Below are 16,709 nucleotides of genomic sequence, written 5' to 3'. Positions count from 1 at the left end.
GGGAGGTGTTCATGCTGAGACCTGTCCCTGTGGGAAGGGAAGCTCAGGACTCCCCTGGCAGAAAGAGGGGGCCGGTGGCGAGACGCTGAGTCCACCCCTGCGTAGGCCCTCCATCCTCTGCCCTCTCCAGTTAGTGATGCTAGGAAGGCGTCTAAGCACCTCCCAGGAGAGATAAAGCACCGTCTTGTTTGGGCCCAGCCGCACCCTTCCAGGCAGGATGATTTTTTTCAGGTTTAATCTAAATTCCTCACATTGCCCACACAGCCGTCACCTGTCCAGGGTGAAAATGTTGCTCCTAACACGTAAGGTCAGTTTGCTTCAACACACTTTTACTGGTGCCGATGTGGCCTGGTGTGGCGTTTGGGCGCTGGGACGTTGCTGGGGCGCAGCCCCCTCCTCTGTCAGACTCAGTGATGCTAAGTTCCCCCTCCTCTGCCCACAGTGCTGTTTCTGAAGCCATTTCCCCCAATCCAAGCCCCCAGGGGCGAGTGGCGGTGGTGGATGCGCCGGGGGTCACTGATGGGACTGGGATGAGGAAGGGATCTTGGCGAGACAAGGGCCTCTGGGGGCAGAGGCAGAGCAGACCTGAGGGAGAGGGCAGTGGGACACGGAAGAACCACGTGGCGCTCGGTTCTGGTCCTCCCGCCCTCCCCCGGACTCCCTGCTGTTCCCCATCTGTCCTCGCGGGGGCGTTCTAGACGGGGCAGGATTTGGATTCCCGAGGAAATGGAAGGCAGTGAGGCTCTGGCTTCAGGCAGACGGTCTCCCTTCCTCCCCAAGGGCAGGGGCCCGGGCCTGACCCTCCCGGGACCCCAGCACCAGGCGCGGGGCGTGGGGCTGGCCCCAGGAGGAGCTCAGGAGGTGTTTGGTGAGCAGAGTGTGAACCAGGCCACCACCAGGAGGCGCTTTTGTCCCGCCAGCGTCAAGTCACCTCCTCCCTGGGGAGGGAGGGAGAATGAGGGCACTGTTGCCCAGCACTGAGGGGCATCCCCAGATGGAAGCCCTGGAGAGGGCGTGCCCCGGCCCCCAAGCTCATGTCCAGGATGGAGCTGGGGCGCCCGCATTGTTGGGATGAGTCATGCCTAGTGGACTGTTCCAGACAGCTGCCCCCTCCCCGGGCCCGGACACGCCCGGAAAGTGAAGTTCTGAAGGGCTGGTGGCCAGGCTGGAGCCCAGCTCCCAGTGAGGGTGGGGGAATCTTCCCTCCCCCTCCTCCTTTATCCAGTGGGCGGTTCCTGGGCTCAGGTCGTCATCTGTGGGGGGGAGGTGGGCGGTCTATGGAATCTCTCTGTTTTTGCTGACTCGGGGCCAGAGCATCCCAGTAGCTGTCAGAACTCTGAGTTATTAATCAGCAGGGAGTTTAGCTGGCTCCAGGGCCAGGGCCAGAGTGACAGGGCTTCAAGTGGGAATGAGGCTGTGAGGCCTCATTGTTCCACCGCTTCCTGCCCCGTGTGTGGACATGCAGACCTGGAATCACAGATGCCCCCCAGGCCTGCCCTGGGTGCGCTGGCTCACAGCGACTGATCCCTCAGCCTGGACCCCACCTGCTTCCTTCCCCTAAGTCCTGCTGTCCTTCACGACGCAGCTGGCCTGCCCCTCCTCCTGGGCACCTTCCCAAGGCCTGTGACTAGGGTGGGACCCTCGGTTATGTTCCCCTTCACAACAGTCCCGGTGTCTGTAATTTCCTGTTCCAGGTCTGTATTCCCTGCAAGGCTATCAGCCCCATGAGGTGTGGACTGGAGCCAGGGCCCCATTTTTTTTAAACAGCTTTATTGAGATATAATTCACATACTATATAATTCACTCATTTAAAATGTACAATTCAGTGGTTTTAGTACATTCCCAGATATGTGCAACCATCACCACAGCCAATTTTAGAACATTTTCATCCCCTCAAAAAGATACCTTTAGCTATCACCCCATTCCTCTCCCCCACCCTGGCTTCCCCTCCAGCCCTAAGCAACCACTGATCTGCTTTCTGTCCCATAGATTTCCCTGTTCTGGACTTTCTATGAAGGGAATCATAGAATATGGGTTTTTATGTCTGGCTTCTTTTACTTGCCATAATGTTCTCAAGGTTCATCCACGTTGTAGTGTGTGGCAGTGCTCCCTTCCTTTCTATGGCAGTACCATGTTCCGTTGTGTGAATATACTGCATTTTGATTATCCAGTCATGCATCGATGGACATTTGGGTTGTTTTCACCTTTTGGCTACTGTGAATAGTGCTGCAATGAGCATGCATGCACAAGTTTTTGTGTGGTCATGAGTTTTCATTTCTCTTGGGTGTAGACCCAGGAGTGGAATGGTTAGGTCTTATGGTAACTCTATGTTCGGTATTTTGAGGAACTGCCAGACTTCCAAAGTGGCTGCACCTTTTCACAGGCCCTACCAGGAGCTCCAGGTACTGTGTCTACTGGGTAAGTCACCCTGAAGGGGTTGTCTTGTCCGTCACTGTGTCGCCAGCCCCTGGGTGGCCTGCCCCATGGCAGGTACTTGATAAATATGTATTGAGTGAATGAAAAAGTGAATGGGTGGGTTCTTCTGAATATGCTGCCCACAAATCTGCAACCCTAGACTTCCATCAGACTCCTCCCTTACAATCTTCTCTGAGAACCTCTCTCTGACTCCCTTTCTGGGCATAATCATTAGCGGCTTTTTCTTGTTCCCATACTCTCTGGTTCTCATTATTTATGACTCCTCTGTGAGGCCGAGAGCCCTCCAGGGATAAGAGGGTGTCTTACTCACTTCTGTATCACTAGCTTCTAATGCAGGGCTTGGCACAGAATAGATGCTCCGTGTGGGGCTGTGGGAGAAGAGGAGCCGCGCCCCAGTGCTCAGGAGAGGGGAGCCCCAAGGTGGAGTCTGTGGAGGGGGGATTGTCACGGGAGATCAGTGAGGCAACAGGGAGAGGATTGGGGCCCCGCAGAGCCTGGAGCTGCTGCTACCAAGTCTCATCTCCAGGTCTTGGGGCTCCCTAAGAGGGAGAGGAGACTACAGGGTTCTCGTTGCTGGCTGGGCTGTGCCCATCTTCACTGCTTTCCCCAGGCGGCACCTGTTCTACACTGAGAACGGTCCAGGATGGGGGGGCAGAGCCCAGGGCTTGGAGGCTGCTGAGTATAGACATGATGGGGGCCCACGGACTTTCTCTAGGACAGATGCAGGGGAGCATGTGGTGAGGAGGCCTGTGTGCAATAGGCCCATGGTTTTTAATACGGCAAGTGATTAGGAAACTACTAGGTTGTGATGTGCAGGTTAAGTGTGATTTGTATGGAACCAAATTTATTTATTCCACAGGCCACTTGCAAGTCATTCATATGTAGTTTTCCCATTTATGTAATAACCTTCATTTCCACTCTCAAGCCCCCAGCCGCCAGCGCCCAAAGGCTGCTCATCGGTGCCCCCCAGCCTTATCGCACCCCACAGAGCAGGGTGAATAATCCTGACTCCTGTAGCCTGTCAACAGTCACTTTATTGGGAACGGACAAGCCCAGAGGCTCATGGCAGAGATGGTGGACCTTGGGTGAGCGGGGCTTCTGTGGGCTGCAGCGCTAGGGGCGGGGCCTCTGGGGAGGTGGGGTCAGCCCAGCACCTCCTCCTCCCTCACAGCCCCTGAGCCAGAGCCTCCAAGTCCGCTGGGGCAGCCCTACATCACTGTAGCCAGGAAAACACGTTCACAACAGACCCAAAGCCAGAGGAACTAAAGGGAGAGGGAGCAGGATCGGGAGGCTGTGTACAGACGGGGCGGTGGGGGCTTGATCCCACTGAGCACGTACTGTCAGTCCTGAGTGTCCCTCTGTCCAGTAAACAGTCCACGTCCTCTGCCTCCGTTCTACCCATTTCCCCACTACCAGCTGCCAATGTGAGCTCAGGAGAAAGATGTATTTTCATAGTGTAAGTTCAACACACTTAAGCAGGTGAATCTACCACCAAACACCCCCTCTTGATGCTGTGTGTCAACTGGGAGGAACATTGACAAGTCCTGAGTGATCCTGAAACCCCAACTTTCGGCTTTGGAATTCAGAATGGGATTTTGGAATGTCTCCTCTTGATATTTCCAACAGGGCGTGTTTTAGGTGGGTGTTAAAAGAAGTTCACTTTTCTTAGGGGCGTGAGAGCCAGAGGTAAGGAAAGTGGAAACCCCAGGGGTCCAGGACAGGCTGGCTTTGTGGGGAAACTTCCATGGGATAATCCACCAAGCAGAAATGTGATGGGCCCACTTGCCCTTCTCATCCAGAAGAGAAGTGGTTGGGGGCTATCACCTTTCTCTTGGCCACACTAGAACCTGACTGTCAGCAGTGCAGGGGACGTGGGCGATGCATTCTTCTTTGTATCCTCCCACCCCCAGCCCCAAGGCCCAGCTCAGGGTCTGCACACAGCCAAGTGAAAGGTGACTCTTGAAGATATGGATGGGCCCGAGGGGCAGCTCCCAGTGAGAACCCCAGGGACACCTGGGGTCAGTACAGGAAGGTGGGCGTTTGGAATATCCTTGTCTTCAGCCCTGACGGGGGGAACCCATCCAGGCTGGGGGCTGGCGCCCTGTCCCTGGGCTTCCAGCCTCGGGGGCTGTGCTAACACTTGTGGCAGGAGGAGCTGCCCCCAGCCCCTAGCTTCACGCTGGAGTTCCGCCCGCCCCCACAGCCCAGGAGCCCCTGGGGCTCGCAGGGGATGTAGAATTCCCCGGCGCCCACAATGCTGCAGCCCCCACTGCTCTTAAGGACACTGGTGCCCCCTGTGCAGAACTCGGTCCTCAGCAAGGGTGTGCTGACCACACATGGCTCGTACAGGACGGCGCCTTTGGGGCTGCTCACGGCTGTGGGAACAGGAAAGATGCTCAGGGCTCTGCACTGTGTGGCTCTAAGGGCCTCGCCCTGAAATGTCTCAGCCAGGACACGACCTCCACCTGCCACCACTCACCTCTAAGGACACTCTCCATCCTAGCTACCAGCTTCCATGTCTCCCAGCCAGCCACATAAAGTGCTTAGAAGTTTCCTAATGTCTCTCCTCTTTCCTCAGAGCCTCAGCAATGCCAGGCCTGCTATCTGCTTCACCCTTTCTCAGTTTCTACTTGTCTGAGCCTGCTGCAAATCCTCTTTCTCCAGAAAAGCATCCCCTTGTCAGGATGCTTCCTTGCAGCTTCTGGGCCCTGAGCACTGGGACCTTGCTGCATATCTACTCCTAATTCTGACTCCCAAAGACTTGGACATCCTGGGGAGAGCTCCTCCATCCAACCAGAGCTCCCGGGGGCAATTCCTCCCTGGGGTGGGGGAGGCATGCTGAGGTCTGGGCAGGGGTGGTGTGGTTTGTGTTGGGTTGATCAGCCCCCAAGCCCCCAGAGCCCTTGGGGAGGGCTCATCTACTCACAGATATTCACGGGCCCAATGCCTTCGCACAGCCTGGGGATGAGAGGAGAAAGAAGACACAAGGTGACTGCATCTAAGAGAACAAGGCTGCCACATGTGCGGTACCCGCCCTCGCCCGCACCACGGACCGCGTTAGCGAGAAGGGCCTGCAGACTGCACGCTGTTTTAGATTTTCTGCGACTGCGAGATGGGCAACAGCAGCAGCAGTCAGAGGGCAGGTGAATATCCACACCTGGGCCTTGCTTGACTCACCTGTGCTCCTCGCCCTCCAGCAGGCGCCTGTAGGTGGCGATCTCGATGTCCAGGCCCAGCTTGGAGTTCAGCACCTCCTGGTACTCCCTCAGCAGCAGGGCCATGTCCTGCTTGGCCTTCTGCAGGGCCTCCTCCAGCCCGGCCAGCTTGCAGCGGGCGTCGTTGAGGGCCGCCTCGCCCTGCTGCTCGGCCTCGGCCACGGCGGCCTCCAGCTTGCAGCGCTGTGGGAGAGGGCACAGAAAAACATTATTGGGGGCCCCTGGAGCCCTAGGCTGACTCTCAGAAGAACAGAGAGAACGTGGTCTTTGTAAGATAATAGAAAATATATATATTGGTCTCTGCCCCTGGTTCCTGGCACAGGGCTCCTAAAACCCGTATAATTTCCTAAGTGATAAATACACTAGGAGCATCTCTTGTACTAATACTTGGTCTTTGATCCCGTCCCTGACCCAGGGCTCCTAAATCCCTTGGAATTTTCTGGATGACAGCAGTCAGTGTCTTTTGTTCTAATGAGGTGACTCTGGATGGGCTCCTGGATGGGGGCTGGTCACCAGAAAGACCAAGCCATGATTGGAAACTTGGAATTTTCAGAGAGGGGAGAGAAGGGCTGGAAATGGAGTTATTAATTGATCATGCCTATGTGAGGATGCCTCCAGAAAATTCCAATAATACGGGGTTCAGAGAGCTTCCAGGTTGGTGAACAGGTGGGGGTGCTGGGAGAGTGGTGCCCTGGAGAGGGCGTGGAAGCTCTGCACCCCTTCCCACGTACCTTGCCCTGTGCATCTCTTCCATCTGGATGTTCATCTGTATGATTTATCATATCTTTTTATAATAAACTGGTAAATAGTAAACTATTTTCCTGAGTTCTGTGAGCCACCCTAGCAAATTAATCAAACCTGAGAAGGGGCTTGTGGGAACTTCTGATTTATAGCCCATCAGTCAGAAGCACAGGTGACAGCCTGGACTTGGAATTGGCATCTGAAATGGGGGCAGTCTTGTGGGACTGAGCCAATATCCTGTGGCATCTGACAGTATCTCCAGGTAGATAAATGTCAGAATTGAGTTAAATTGTAGGACACCCAGCTGGTGTGGCAGAATTGGTCGATGTGGGAAAATCTCACCCATCTGGTGTCAGAAGAGTTGTGGGTGTGGTAGCAGTGTCAGAGTAAAGGAGAGACACAGGAGGAAGGGTGGGCTTTTCCTACAGTCATGGTTAGATGCCAGATCAAATCTAACAGAGGTTTCATCCTAAGATTGTGACATCTGGTTCCTCCAGAGAATCGGGACAGTTCTCCTGTCCACAACACCTCAAGGAGATCTGAGAGTTTCGTTTTAGATTTGCTGAGCAATTTCTTTGGGCCTAATAGATTGTAAGTGTCTGGCTGGTCTTCACTAGCCTAGGAGAAGAGAGTGGGTCTGATTTTGTGGACTCCTCAGAGTCACCCTGTATTTCAGGATCACAGAATTACAGAGTCTTCAGGTTGGAAGGGACCATGGAGACCATCTTTTCTATGCTCCCATCTAGTGAAGCATTCTTGCTGTGTCATCTCTGACAGTAGGTCGCCCAGCCTCTGTTGCGGCCTCCTCATTTCCCGAGGTGGCCCCTCCTGCTGTTGGTCAGCTCGTTTGCAGACAGGGCTTGCTCCCTCTTAAGCGAGGCAGCTCAAGTTTATTCCCTCTTCAATAGCGCTCCCGTGGAGGGTGGCCGCCCCATGACCGGACAGTGGAGCCAGGTCTCCCTGGCCTCACCTGGGTTTTGACATTCTCAGTTTCCTGCTGCAGCCGCTGCATCAGCTTGTTCATTTCCAGGATCTCGTTCTTGCGGTTCCGGAGATTGTCACAGTGGTTCCCAGCTGTCAGTCTCAGCTCCTCATACTGCGGGACCGACAGAGAGATCAGAACCCCGGTGTCCACGCTGTGGCACCTGCTACCTCCCTTCCACACTGTCCCTCCCCCCTCATCCGGGGACTTCCCAGCTCACGTGCTCTCTGGATTCTTACACTTGTTCTGTCCCCACCCCCTTTCCATTTCTGGTCCATTTTGGAGTCCTTTTATGGGTGCCTCCTTATGCCCTTTTCACCTCCCAGACCCGAACCTTCAGGCTTGTTAAATTCTCCTCTGAGCTCCAAGCTCCCCTCCTCTCTGTTTAGCTGTCCTGTATCTCGTCCTTTTCTCTCTGCCCCAGAGCCTGAAGGTCTCCCGAGGGCTCCCTCCCTTAGATGTCCCTCTGGACCTCAGAAGGGGTGTCTGTGCTCAGCCTGGGATGCCTAACAGACCAAGGACAGACAGACTGCGTCTGTCCACCACAGTGAGTACATTTGTATATTCTCCTTCAAAACAATTGAAAACAAAATGTGATGTTACTTCCTATGTTGGTTTAACACTTTTTTATAAAAGCTTTGCACTCTGAATCCAATTTCTGAATAGCGTTATAGATTACATTTATAGATTTAAAACAATCAGCCCACTTTAGATTTCCTGCACATTATGGATGGGAGCATTTTGCAGGGAAAATGCAAAACAAGAGATAAGCACAAATCACTCTCTTTGGCTCTTTGTTATCTGGTTATTGTGGGAAAGCCTGTAGTTGCCTAATCAATGTTCACTGTCCTCTTCTTCAAACAGAACTCGGCTTTTGTTTGGGGTGGCAATGAGCCCAGATAAGAGAACATTTTTCAGCCTTCTCATCAATGAGATCTGTGGCTGTTGCTGGGTAGGGCTTCCAGGACACCTCTTTAAAGTGCAGGATAACTCAGTTGGCATGTTTCTTTTGCCTTCTATTCTTCTTCCCAAGCATATGAGATTGGTGGTATGGCAGCCACTGTGGGACATGAGGCAACCATCAGGATTAAAGCAATCTGTTAAGGATTGCAGAATAGAAAGCTAGAAGAAGCTTGTGCCCCTGATGGTGACACAGAACCCCCAGTGTTATCCGTGGACACTCTATTTCTATACTTCAAGTTATTTGAGAAAAAAGTAAAAACTGAATATGTTTTAACTATTATTTTTTCTTTTGGTCATGCTCCTCACAGCTAAATACAATCCTTAAATAATAGAGTTGTCTTGCTGGTTCTGACTTAGGAGGATGGATTCTGAGGTTGTTTTCCCTGAGCCCACCTGACTGATGGGTAGCTCAGGACAGCAACCAGAGGAGGGGCCAGCCGTGGGGAAACTCGGCCGCCGATGGACCACAGATTGAGTCACTGGGAGCTGACTCCCGGCCAGGGTCTGATGCCTTTGCTCACCATGGGTCTCCAGAAAACGGGCAGAGCATCGCTTGGGGCGCTCCCTGGGCAGTGGGACCCATTACTTTCAGAAAAAGTCCAAAGTACTCAGCACAGCTTTGCAGATCTGATGTTATCTGACCCGATGCCACTCCTCCAGCCCGGGCTCCTTCATAGTGCTTCACACTGGGCACCTCACCTCCATGCTTCTGCCTCCTGGCCCCTGCTGCCCCTTCCCCCGTGCTCTGCCTATTGAAATCTTACTTGGCCTTCGAGATCCAGATCCAATGCCAGTGTCTCTGCCTTTCCAGACACCGTGCTCCCTGAGCCTGTGCTCCACCTCAGCCAGCGCCTCACGCTATTTTGTTTCTCTTTGGTTGGTTACATGTTTCTCTCCCCCTGGATGGTAACCTCTTTGAGGACGGGCTGGTCTGACTCAGTGTCCTCCTGGTGCCACATCCTTCCCTGCTATCCTATTTAAAACCGTAGTCCCGCACTGTCCCTGTGCTTCACCCCGATTCATTTTCTCCATAGCACGCGTCACCCAGCATACGTGGACTCACTTGTCTTGTCTGTTGTCTGTCCCTCCTCTGCCCCTGCTCTAGAATGAAAGTGATACGAGGGCTGGGATTGTTGTCTGCTCTGTTCTCTGCTGGATCTTCAGCATCTAGAATGGTGCTTGGCACATGATGGGTGCTCAATAAACAGTTGTTGAATGAATGAATGAATGAATGCGTGAATGAGTGAATGCATGGTGCCTTTCACAGACAGGGCAGGTGAGGCTGGGATGATAATGTTGTAAAATCGAATTGCCCTGGGGGCACCCACTGCTCTCCCAGTAAGCGCTTAATTACCGAAGTCTGGGGCCACCTTAATCACCGTTTCTGCTCCACCATTAACAACCACTCTGTGCCATTAGCCTCCTCCCACGCCTCAAAGCCAGAGCCCTCTTTGCCAGCATTGCCAATTAGTGTTCCTTGAGTGCTGCTTAGAGGACCACTTCCGGGGAGTCTGTGGTGAATGAAGTTCGGGCACCTGGCATCCTGATGACACTCCTGGGCTGTCTGTGGGGTCCCCTTCCACATGCTCCGCAGGGACCTGGCCTGGGGCCTGGCAGAGACAACAGGGGCTTGGGTTCATGAGGTTCCCTGTTGCTGTGGCATGGCAGAGCTCTCTCATTATCTCCTCACCCACTTCCTGGGGCACAGTGGCTCTGGGGTCTCCCGGCCCCGCCCGGGCCTCACCCGGCACTGGTACCAGGCCTCTGCTTCTGCTTTGCTTCGGCTGGCGATTTCATCATACTGGGCCTTGATCTCGGCGATGATGCCGTCCACGTCCAGCTCCCGGCTGTTGTCCATCTTCACAACGACCGAGGTCTCCGAGATCTGAGACTGGAGCAGGCAGATCTCCTGGGGGGGCGGGGGGGGGGCAGGCGAGAACGGGTGAGCTCTCTGAGGATAAAGAGGGGAGGACAGGGGAGAGCCGGCTCTGACCCTCCCATAGCAGCTTTGCACCGGATTTACATAGCTGTCCCCGGCCTTCCATCACCAACCTGCTTCATGTCCCCACCCTCTAGTCACACAGAGACCCCAGAGCAAAGGTCTGGGCGGTCCGACCTCGGTGAGTCTCCCTGCCCAAGAACTGCTGTCCCACGTTGATTTCTTCACGGGCTCACTTTTAAGTCAGCTTGCCCTGAAACGTGCCCACTGGGCAGGAGCTTCCCCACCCATCACCCCACAGGACTGGCCCCCGACCGACCACCTGTGGGCGGCCTGGCTGCATGTACCTCCTCATACAGGCTTTTCAGGAAGTCGATCTCCTGGACCAGAGCCTCCACGTTGGTCTCCAGGTCAGCCTTCGTCAGGAAGGCCGTGTCCACGTCCTGTGGCCAGAGCAGTGACTGCCATAACCTGGGGCGGGGGATGTGCACGGGCCATCCGCTCCCTGCTGGGCCACCTCCTGGGCAGGCTGGTGGCCGGTGGCTGGTGTGGGACCCACCTCTCCTCACTCAGGCCCACGTGGAAGTGAAGGAGTGACAAAGCTGAGGGTGGAGGGAGTGTCCCCAGCCCGAGGACACCATGCCTGGCCTGCATCCTGCTGGGAAGGATCTGAAGGGAGTGGGGTTTGAAGCAGCCTTGAATGCAGCTCCTCAGAGCTCCCTGTGTGGAGCTCGCGCCCCAGATACCTCGCTATCTGTCTGAGGAATCGTCACATTGTTTCACCTTTTGGGGTTTGAGTCAGAGTTTTTGTTTTGTTTTTGATTTGGCATTAGCCGTGTCTCCAGCTCCTGGGCAGGTGTAGACATGACCCTTAACCAGGTTTGGCCCACATGAGTTGGGAGGTGGAGGCCAGGTCAGTCATTGCCCTTTTGTCAGGGGTAGGGGGAGGCTGGCCTTCCTCTTTCCCAGGGTCACTGGGGCAGCGCCTGGGTCTGAAGCGGAGAGACCATTTTGTGGGACGGGGTGCTGCAGGCACATTTGGACACAGTCCAGGGCCTGAGTGTCCGGAGGCCAGCTGGGGGCAGCTCAGGGGGCTTCGCCCTCCCCATGCCAGCCTCCCTCACCTTCCCCTCCCCGTGCCGTCCTCCCTCCCCTACCCCTCCCCGTGCAGTCCTCCCTCACCTTCTTCAAGGCAACAAGCTCATTCTCAGCGCAGGGCCGCAGGGAGAGCTCCTCTTCGTATCTGGTGGAAAGGGCAGCAAACAAATGTTTCAGCGGGCTTGTGGGGCTGGAAGGGGCCTTTGGGGGCTAATCTGCCTCTCCCTGACTGAATGCCCTAAGGGGCCCCCAGGTCCAGCCAGGTCCCTGGACTCTCTAGCTCCTCCAGCCATTCAAGACACATAATCATTATCATAGCCTCTCATTAGCCATGACTCCCCGCTCCCCAGTAGCCTGTTCCTGTGATGAATCATCCTGGGGGATGTCCTTCTGAAGGATGCCTTCATTCTGTCTTGCTGCTAAGGAAGCCCACTTCGTCTGGTCCTTTCCTCTGGGAAGGCAGTGAAAAGCTGTCTGTCTGTCGCTGGCTCAGCTATCTTTTCTGAGTTGTCCCGAGAGTTGTCTGTCATCACTGAAATCCCAGCTGAGCCTGTGCCCCTCCTCACCAGGAGAGCTTTGAGCCGGCCTCCACCTGCAGCTCACTTGCAGAGGTAGCAATTACCTGCTTTAACAGACCCACAGCGACAGCCTGACTATCTCCTCGAGGCTCCCAGGGAGCTCCTCGCCCACTCGCTGCCCCCCGAGGCAATGGAATCAGGGTCAGGGCGTTCAGTCCAGTAGAATGATTCAGTTTGATGAGCGCCACTGATCCATTAAAGGCTTCACTGTGCTTCCGGATGCCCAGCCTTCCTTTTCCAGAACTCTGCCGCAGCGTGGGCACTGACGCTGGAGCCCACACCTGGGTTTGAATCCCGGCTCTGTCACGGGCTAGTCGCGTGACTTTGGGTAGGTGACTTGGCCTCTCTGTGCCTCAGCTTCATAATCTGCAGAATGAGGGTCACACTGGCCCTGCCTCACAGAGCTGTTGTGAGTTACATATCACATGAGTTAGCATCTGCAAAGCCCGGCCAGGCCCTGGCATGGGGAGTGATATGTAGTCATCGGCTATTATTGTTAAGATACTGTTTGATCTCCTCCTTTTCCTATTGCCCCACTTTTAAAATCCAAGTCCTCATCTGGAGCTGCAAACCACGTCTCCTGATCATCTTGTGTCCGTCTCCTGCTGAGACAGCTGGCCTCCACCCCTCCCACGGCCTTGCCGCATCTTGCCTGTCACAGTCGGCCTTGGTGGTCCCCTCTCACTTGGCACACGCTAGCCTTCCTTGTCACCTGTTCCTGTCCCTTCCCCTTTTCCAGGGTCTACCCTGGACTCCTCTTTTTTTTTTTGGTGAGGAACATTGGCCCTGAGCTAACATTTGTTGCCAATCTTCCTATTTTTGGCTTGAGGAAGATTAGCCCTGAGCTAATATCCCTGCCAGTCCTCCTCTATTTTGTATATGGGATGTAGTCACAGCGTGGCTTGATGAGTGGTGCATAGGTCTGTGCCCGGGATCTGAACCTATGAACCCCAGGCCACCAAAGCGGAGCACGTGAACTTAACCACTATGCCACCTGGCTGGCCCCCTGGACTCCTCTTTTATGAGAAGCAACTGGAATGAAACATATCTTTCAAAGCCCTGAGCAAATGACACCTCCCCCAGGAAGCCTTCCTGGGCCCCTTCTGCTTGCTCACTCTCATGGAATTCCTTTCCCCTTCTGCCCTGCACCACGTTGTGGCTGTTGGTGTGCAGGCATGGAGGCATCTGGAGGGAAGGAGCCAGCCCAGCCGGGCGTCTGGCACTGAGTAGGCACATGGTTGACAGGTGCAGCGTGAGTGACCCCCTCCCCCTCCCCCCACCCTCACCCCACCCCCACTCCCCTCCACTGGCCCACATCCCTTATGAACCGTTGCTCTCAGCATATTCACACTGGGTCTTGTCATGGAAATGTGTCTCTCTCAACCCTCCCCCACCAACATCCGCTCCATGGGACCCTGGGTTGGAGAGACACACCCAGGACCATGAGGCAATTTGTCTGGGCCTCAGCCTCTTGCAAGCACTGGATCTACCAGCCTGCAAGCTCTTCATTAATATTTGCTTATCAACCACCTTCTCCCCTATGAGTCAGGCCCTGGAGCCCTCAGTGAGTGCAAGTCTAGCAGCTACAGAACCTGAACCACAAAGAACCCGGAAGGGGCTGGGAGACAGAGCGCCTGATGGTGAGGGGAGGGAAGATGACTTTCTGCCGTGACGGGAGGGATGGCGGAAGCCAGAAGTCAGGGCTGAGAGAAAAGGCGGGATATATTCGCCTGGATGTGGAAAGAGATACTGAGACGGGCTCGTGGGGAAGAAGGGACAGTGTGAGCAAAAGCTTGGAGGGAAGAGGGTTTGGGGGTCTGTTTGGGGAGTAGAAGTAGTGCAGGGTCTGCAGAGGGATGGATGGAGAGAAGACAGAACAGGTGGTTGGGTCAGAGCCCTAGAACGCCGGAAATGCTGTAGAAAGATCTTGTTTTGCACTGAAAGAGAGGACGAGGGCCCTACTTAGGCCAGGTTGTGGGAGGAGAGATGAAGACAAATGACAATTTTAGAGCTTCTCCTGCGTGCCAGACGTGCCAGATGCTCTGCCTGTATTATCCCACCTAATTGTTTTACCACCTAAGAAACTAAGTTTCAGGCTTTCCATTTTATAGACAGGGAAACTGAGGCCCAGATGGTTTGCATAGCTTGCTCTAGGTCCCTGGTGAGATGAGAACCAAGAGACTCACTTCTGCTTGTAGCCCCCCAGTGCGTCCTGGAGGCTGCAGAGCTCTGACTCCAGCCTGGCCCGGTCCCCGGCCACACAGTCCAGCTGCCTCCGGAGGGTGCAGATGTAGGCCTCGAAGATGGGCTCGATGTTGCTCTGGCAGCACCTCTGCCGCTGCAGGAAATTCCACTTGGTCTCCAGCAGCTTGTTCTTCTGCTCCAGGAACCGGACCTGCAGCCGAGAACGGGATGTCACAGGGCAGCAGGGACCCTGGGGACCATGGCTGGGAGAGACTAAGTGGTGGTGGGGGCAGTGGAATCAGTTGGTGCTGTGTCTGGCAATATACTGCCGCCAGGTGCTAAAGGTTGCAAAGATTAGGGTCTCTGCGTAGACTGGCACCTGAGGATATGTCTCTGTGTCTCCCCTGCCTGGGAGAGCTTATAGGACCCCACCTTCCACCCAGGGGGTCCACATGTTAGAGTGGAAAGAGTGTGCTGTCCCAAGAGCCTGGGCAGGTCCGCCTTCCAGCCCTGCCTGCCTGCCTCCCACCAGCCTTGTAACCATAGCTGAGCCAGCCCATCCTTTTGAGCCTCACTTTGCTTCCTAACGCTCCTCCTTGGGATGGTGTGCAGGAAGCACTTTGTAAATCTTCATACTAGCGTAAGCTGGAGATGTTATACTGGGGAGTCAGGCCCAGGGGTACTCAGGGGAGAAGAAGGGCAGATCAAAGGCTCTGTCCCCACCCTCTGAGCTCTTTTCATCTCCTCCACCGAATCCTGCAAGGCTGCCTTCAAAAAGCATCCCTGTCACAGTAATGTGGACAGCTGCTGGCCCACCTTCTCCATTTGCGTGGCCTGGGAACCCAGATTAGGAGAAGCTAGGCGAGTTGACCATGGTCCTCCAGCTGGTCACTGGCAGAGGGAACAGGGTCTCCAGTCCTCGCCCTGGGATTTCCCATATTGCACACTGTCTCAAGAAAATTGCGGAGGAAGTAATGTTGCCCTACTTCCGGTCAACGGCTGCATCCCCAGGAGGCCCCCAGCCTCACTGAAGGTGGTGTGACGTGGCTGATGGTCAGGCCCACGTCGTTAGAATGAGTTTACAACCAGTACTTAATGAGCTTTCAAAATAAGACTAGAAGTGTAACAGTTCACATTTACCAAAAGAAATTCCTTTTTGGAGCACTTTTGCATATATGACATCCTTTAATTCTCCCACCAGCATCACCCCTTTCCCACGGGCAGCAGGGTCGCCGAGGGAGGGGGGTGAGTGGTTTGCACAGTTGGGGTGGAGCCAGCACCAGGGCCCAGGTCTCCTGACTTCCAGCCCAGGACGCTTTGCCTTAGACCTTGGGGTCACCAGAAATACCGGCTCAGCCCGTGGCATGTATCCGGACCCCAAGAGCCTCCCTGGGGTGTGGGGACAGGCCCAGGGGCAGCTGAGGGTGACAGGCCAGTTCAGCGCCTTCCACAGCCTGCATATCACCCTTCCCTGAAGCCTCTCAGAGCCGTGGCTCTGGGGCTGACACATCTAAGACTTTGCTCATGGCCGCTTTGTGTCCTTAGCTCTGACTGCTCCACTTTCTCCTCATCCCAGGCCTAAGCTGAGGGCAAATTTTGGGGTCACAGTGCCCATCCTCGCCCCTGGGCCCAAGGGTCTCGCCTCAGCTCAGGCCCTCAGAAGATGGCTTTTTTGTTGAAGCCTCATCAGGAAGGGCTTCTGTTGTTCCTTTCAGTATCTATCATTGCTTCAGAAGTTCTTCTTGTAGTCTGACCTCAGGCGACCTTGGGGATTTTATCAGAAAACATCCAGAGAGAGACGACATATTAAACAAAGAACTAGCAAGCAGAAATGTTTAATGCTGAGCCTGATCTAACCAGCTTTCAACGATAGTGGTCGCGGAGTTTGGGAGAGGCCGATGGATCAATGTGGCTTCTCTCTTGGCAGTCTCTTCCTGCTCCCCTGGACCAGACACAAGGTGTTCTCTGCATCCCCCGACCCTGGCCCACTGGGCCCTCCCTATTACCTTGTTGATGAAGGATGCAAACCGGTTGTTGAGGCACTTGATCTGCTCCTTCTCATCCCTCTTCACCCTCTGAACGGTCGGGTCAATCTCCAGCTCCAGCGGGACCAACAGGCTCTCATTGATGGTGACAGGGGCGATGCAGGCAGAAGGCCCACAGGCGGCCCCCAGTCGGTACCCGAAGCCAGGCAGGCCGCACGTGGAGGCGACCCGAGGCCTCCCAAAGCCCACATTGCATAGGCTCCGAGAGCCGAGGCAGCCCAGGGCACGGAAGCCCGCACTGCCCCCGGGCCGGCATGGCCCCTTGCTCGCTGGGTAGTGGGTGACCACCCGCGGGAGGATGGCCGAGCTGGAGCTGAAGCTCCGACTGCCACATCTGGAAGCCTGCTGGAAGGAGCGGCACGACATGGCCGGAGAGAGGCAGAGAGACTGGGCCTGGTGGGGAGCACGGGAGGCTGAGTTATCGAGGCAGCTTGGCTTACACCCTTATATCTGGTAGGGGGATGGAGGGCTGAGCTAGGTCAACCCCCAAATCACCATTAAGTCACGTTTACGAGCTTGGGATATTGG

At 55.1% G+C, this 16,709-nt stretch overlaps 1 protein-coding gene across 1 annotated transcript; it reads right to left on the bottom strand.

Annotated features, from left to right (window-relative positions):
• Positions 1-3,457: 3,457 nt before the first annotated feature.
• Positions 3,458-16,650, bottom strand: KRT82 (keratin 82). The gene is made up of 9 exons (XM_058558181.1): positions 16,143-16,650; positions 14,139-14,347; positions 11,459-11,519; positions 10,624-10,719; positions 10,082-10,246; positions 7,363-7,488; positions 5,614-5,834; positions 5,363-5,394; positions 3,458-4,811 (listed from the first exon to the last, which is right to left on the bottom strand). The coding sequence occupies exons 1-9, from the start codon at positions 16,545-16,547 to the stop codon at positions 4,570-4,572; spliced, it is 1,557 nt and encodes a 518-aa protein (XP_058414164.1). The 5' UTR covers positions 16,548-16,650; the 3' UTR covers positions 3,458-4,569.
• Positions 16,651-16,709: the final 59 nt, after the last annotated feature.

The sequence above is a fragment of the Diceros bicornis genome, chromosome 17 (assembly GCF_020826845.1).
Source record: "Diceros bicornis minor isolate mBicDic1 chromosome 17, mDicBic1.mat.cur, whole genome shotgun sequence".
Taxonomy (NCBI): domain Eukaryota; kingdom Metazoa; phylum Chordata; class Mammalia; order Perissodactyla; family Rhinocerotidae; genus Diceros; species Diceros bicornis.
Note: the sequence above shows the minus strand (reverse complement) of the source record. Positions and strands in the feature narration are given on the sequence as shown.

Excerpts from the sequence above, each read along its gene's own strand:
- KRT82 (XM_058558181.1), bottom strand. The coding sequence starts at position 16,547 with ATGTCGTGCCGCTCCTTCCAGCAGGCTTCCAGATGTGGCAGTCGGAGC. Across the intron at positions 14,348-16,142 it reads TTGCATCCTTCATCAACAAG|GTCCGGTTCCTGGAGCAGAA; the intron begins GTAATAGGGAGG and ends TCTCGGCTGCAG. Across the intron at positions 11,520-14,138 it reads CTGGGGGGCTACAAGCAGAA|ATACGAAGAGGAGCTCTCCC; the intron begins GTGAGTCTCTTG and ends CCTTTCCACCAG.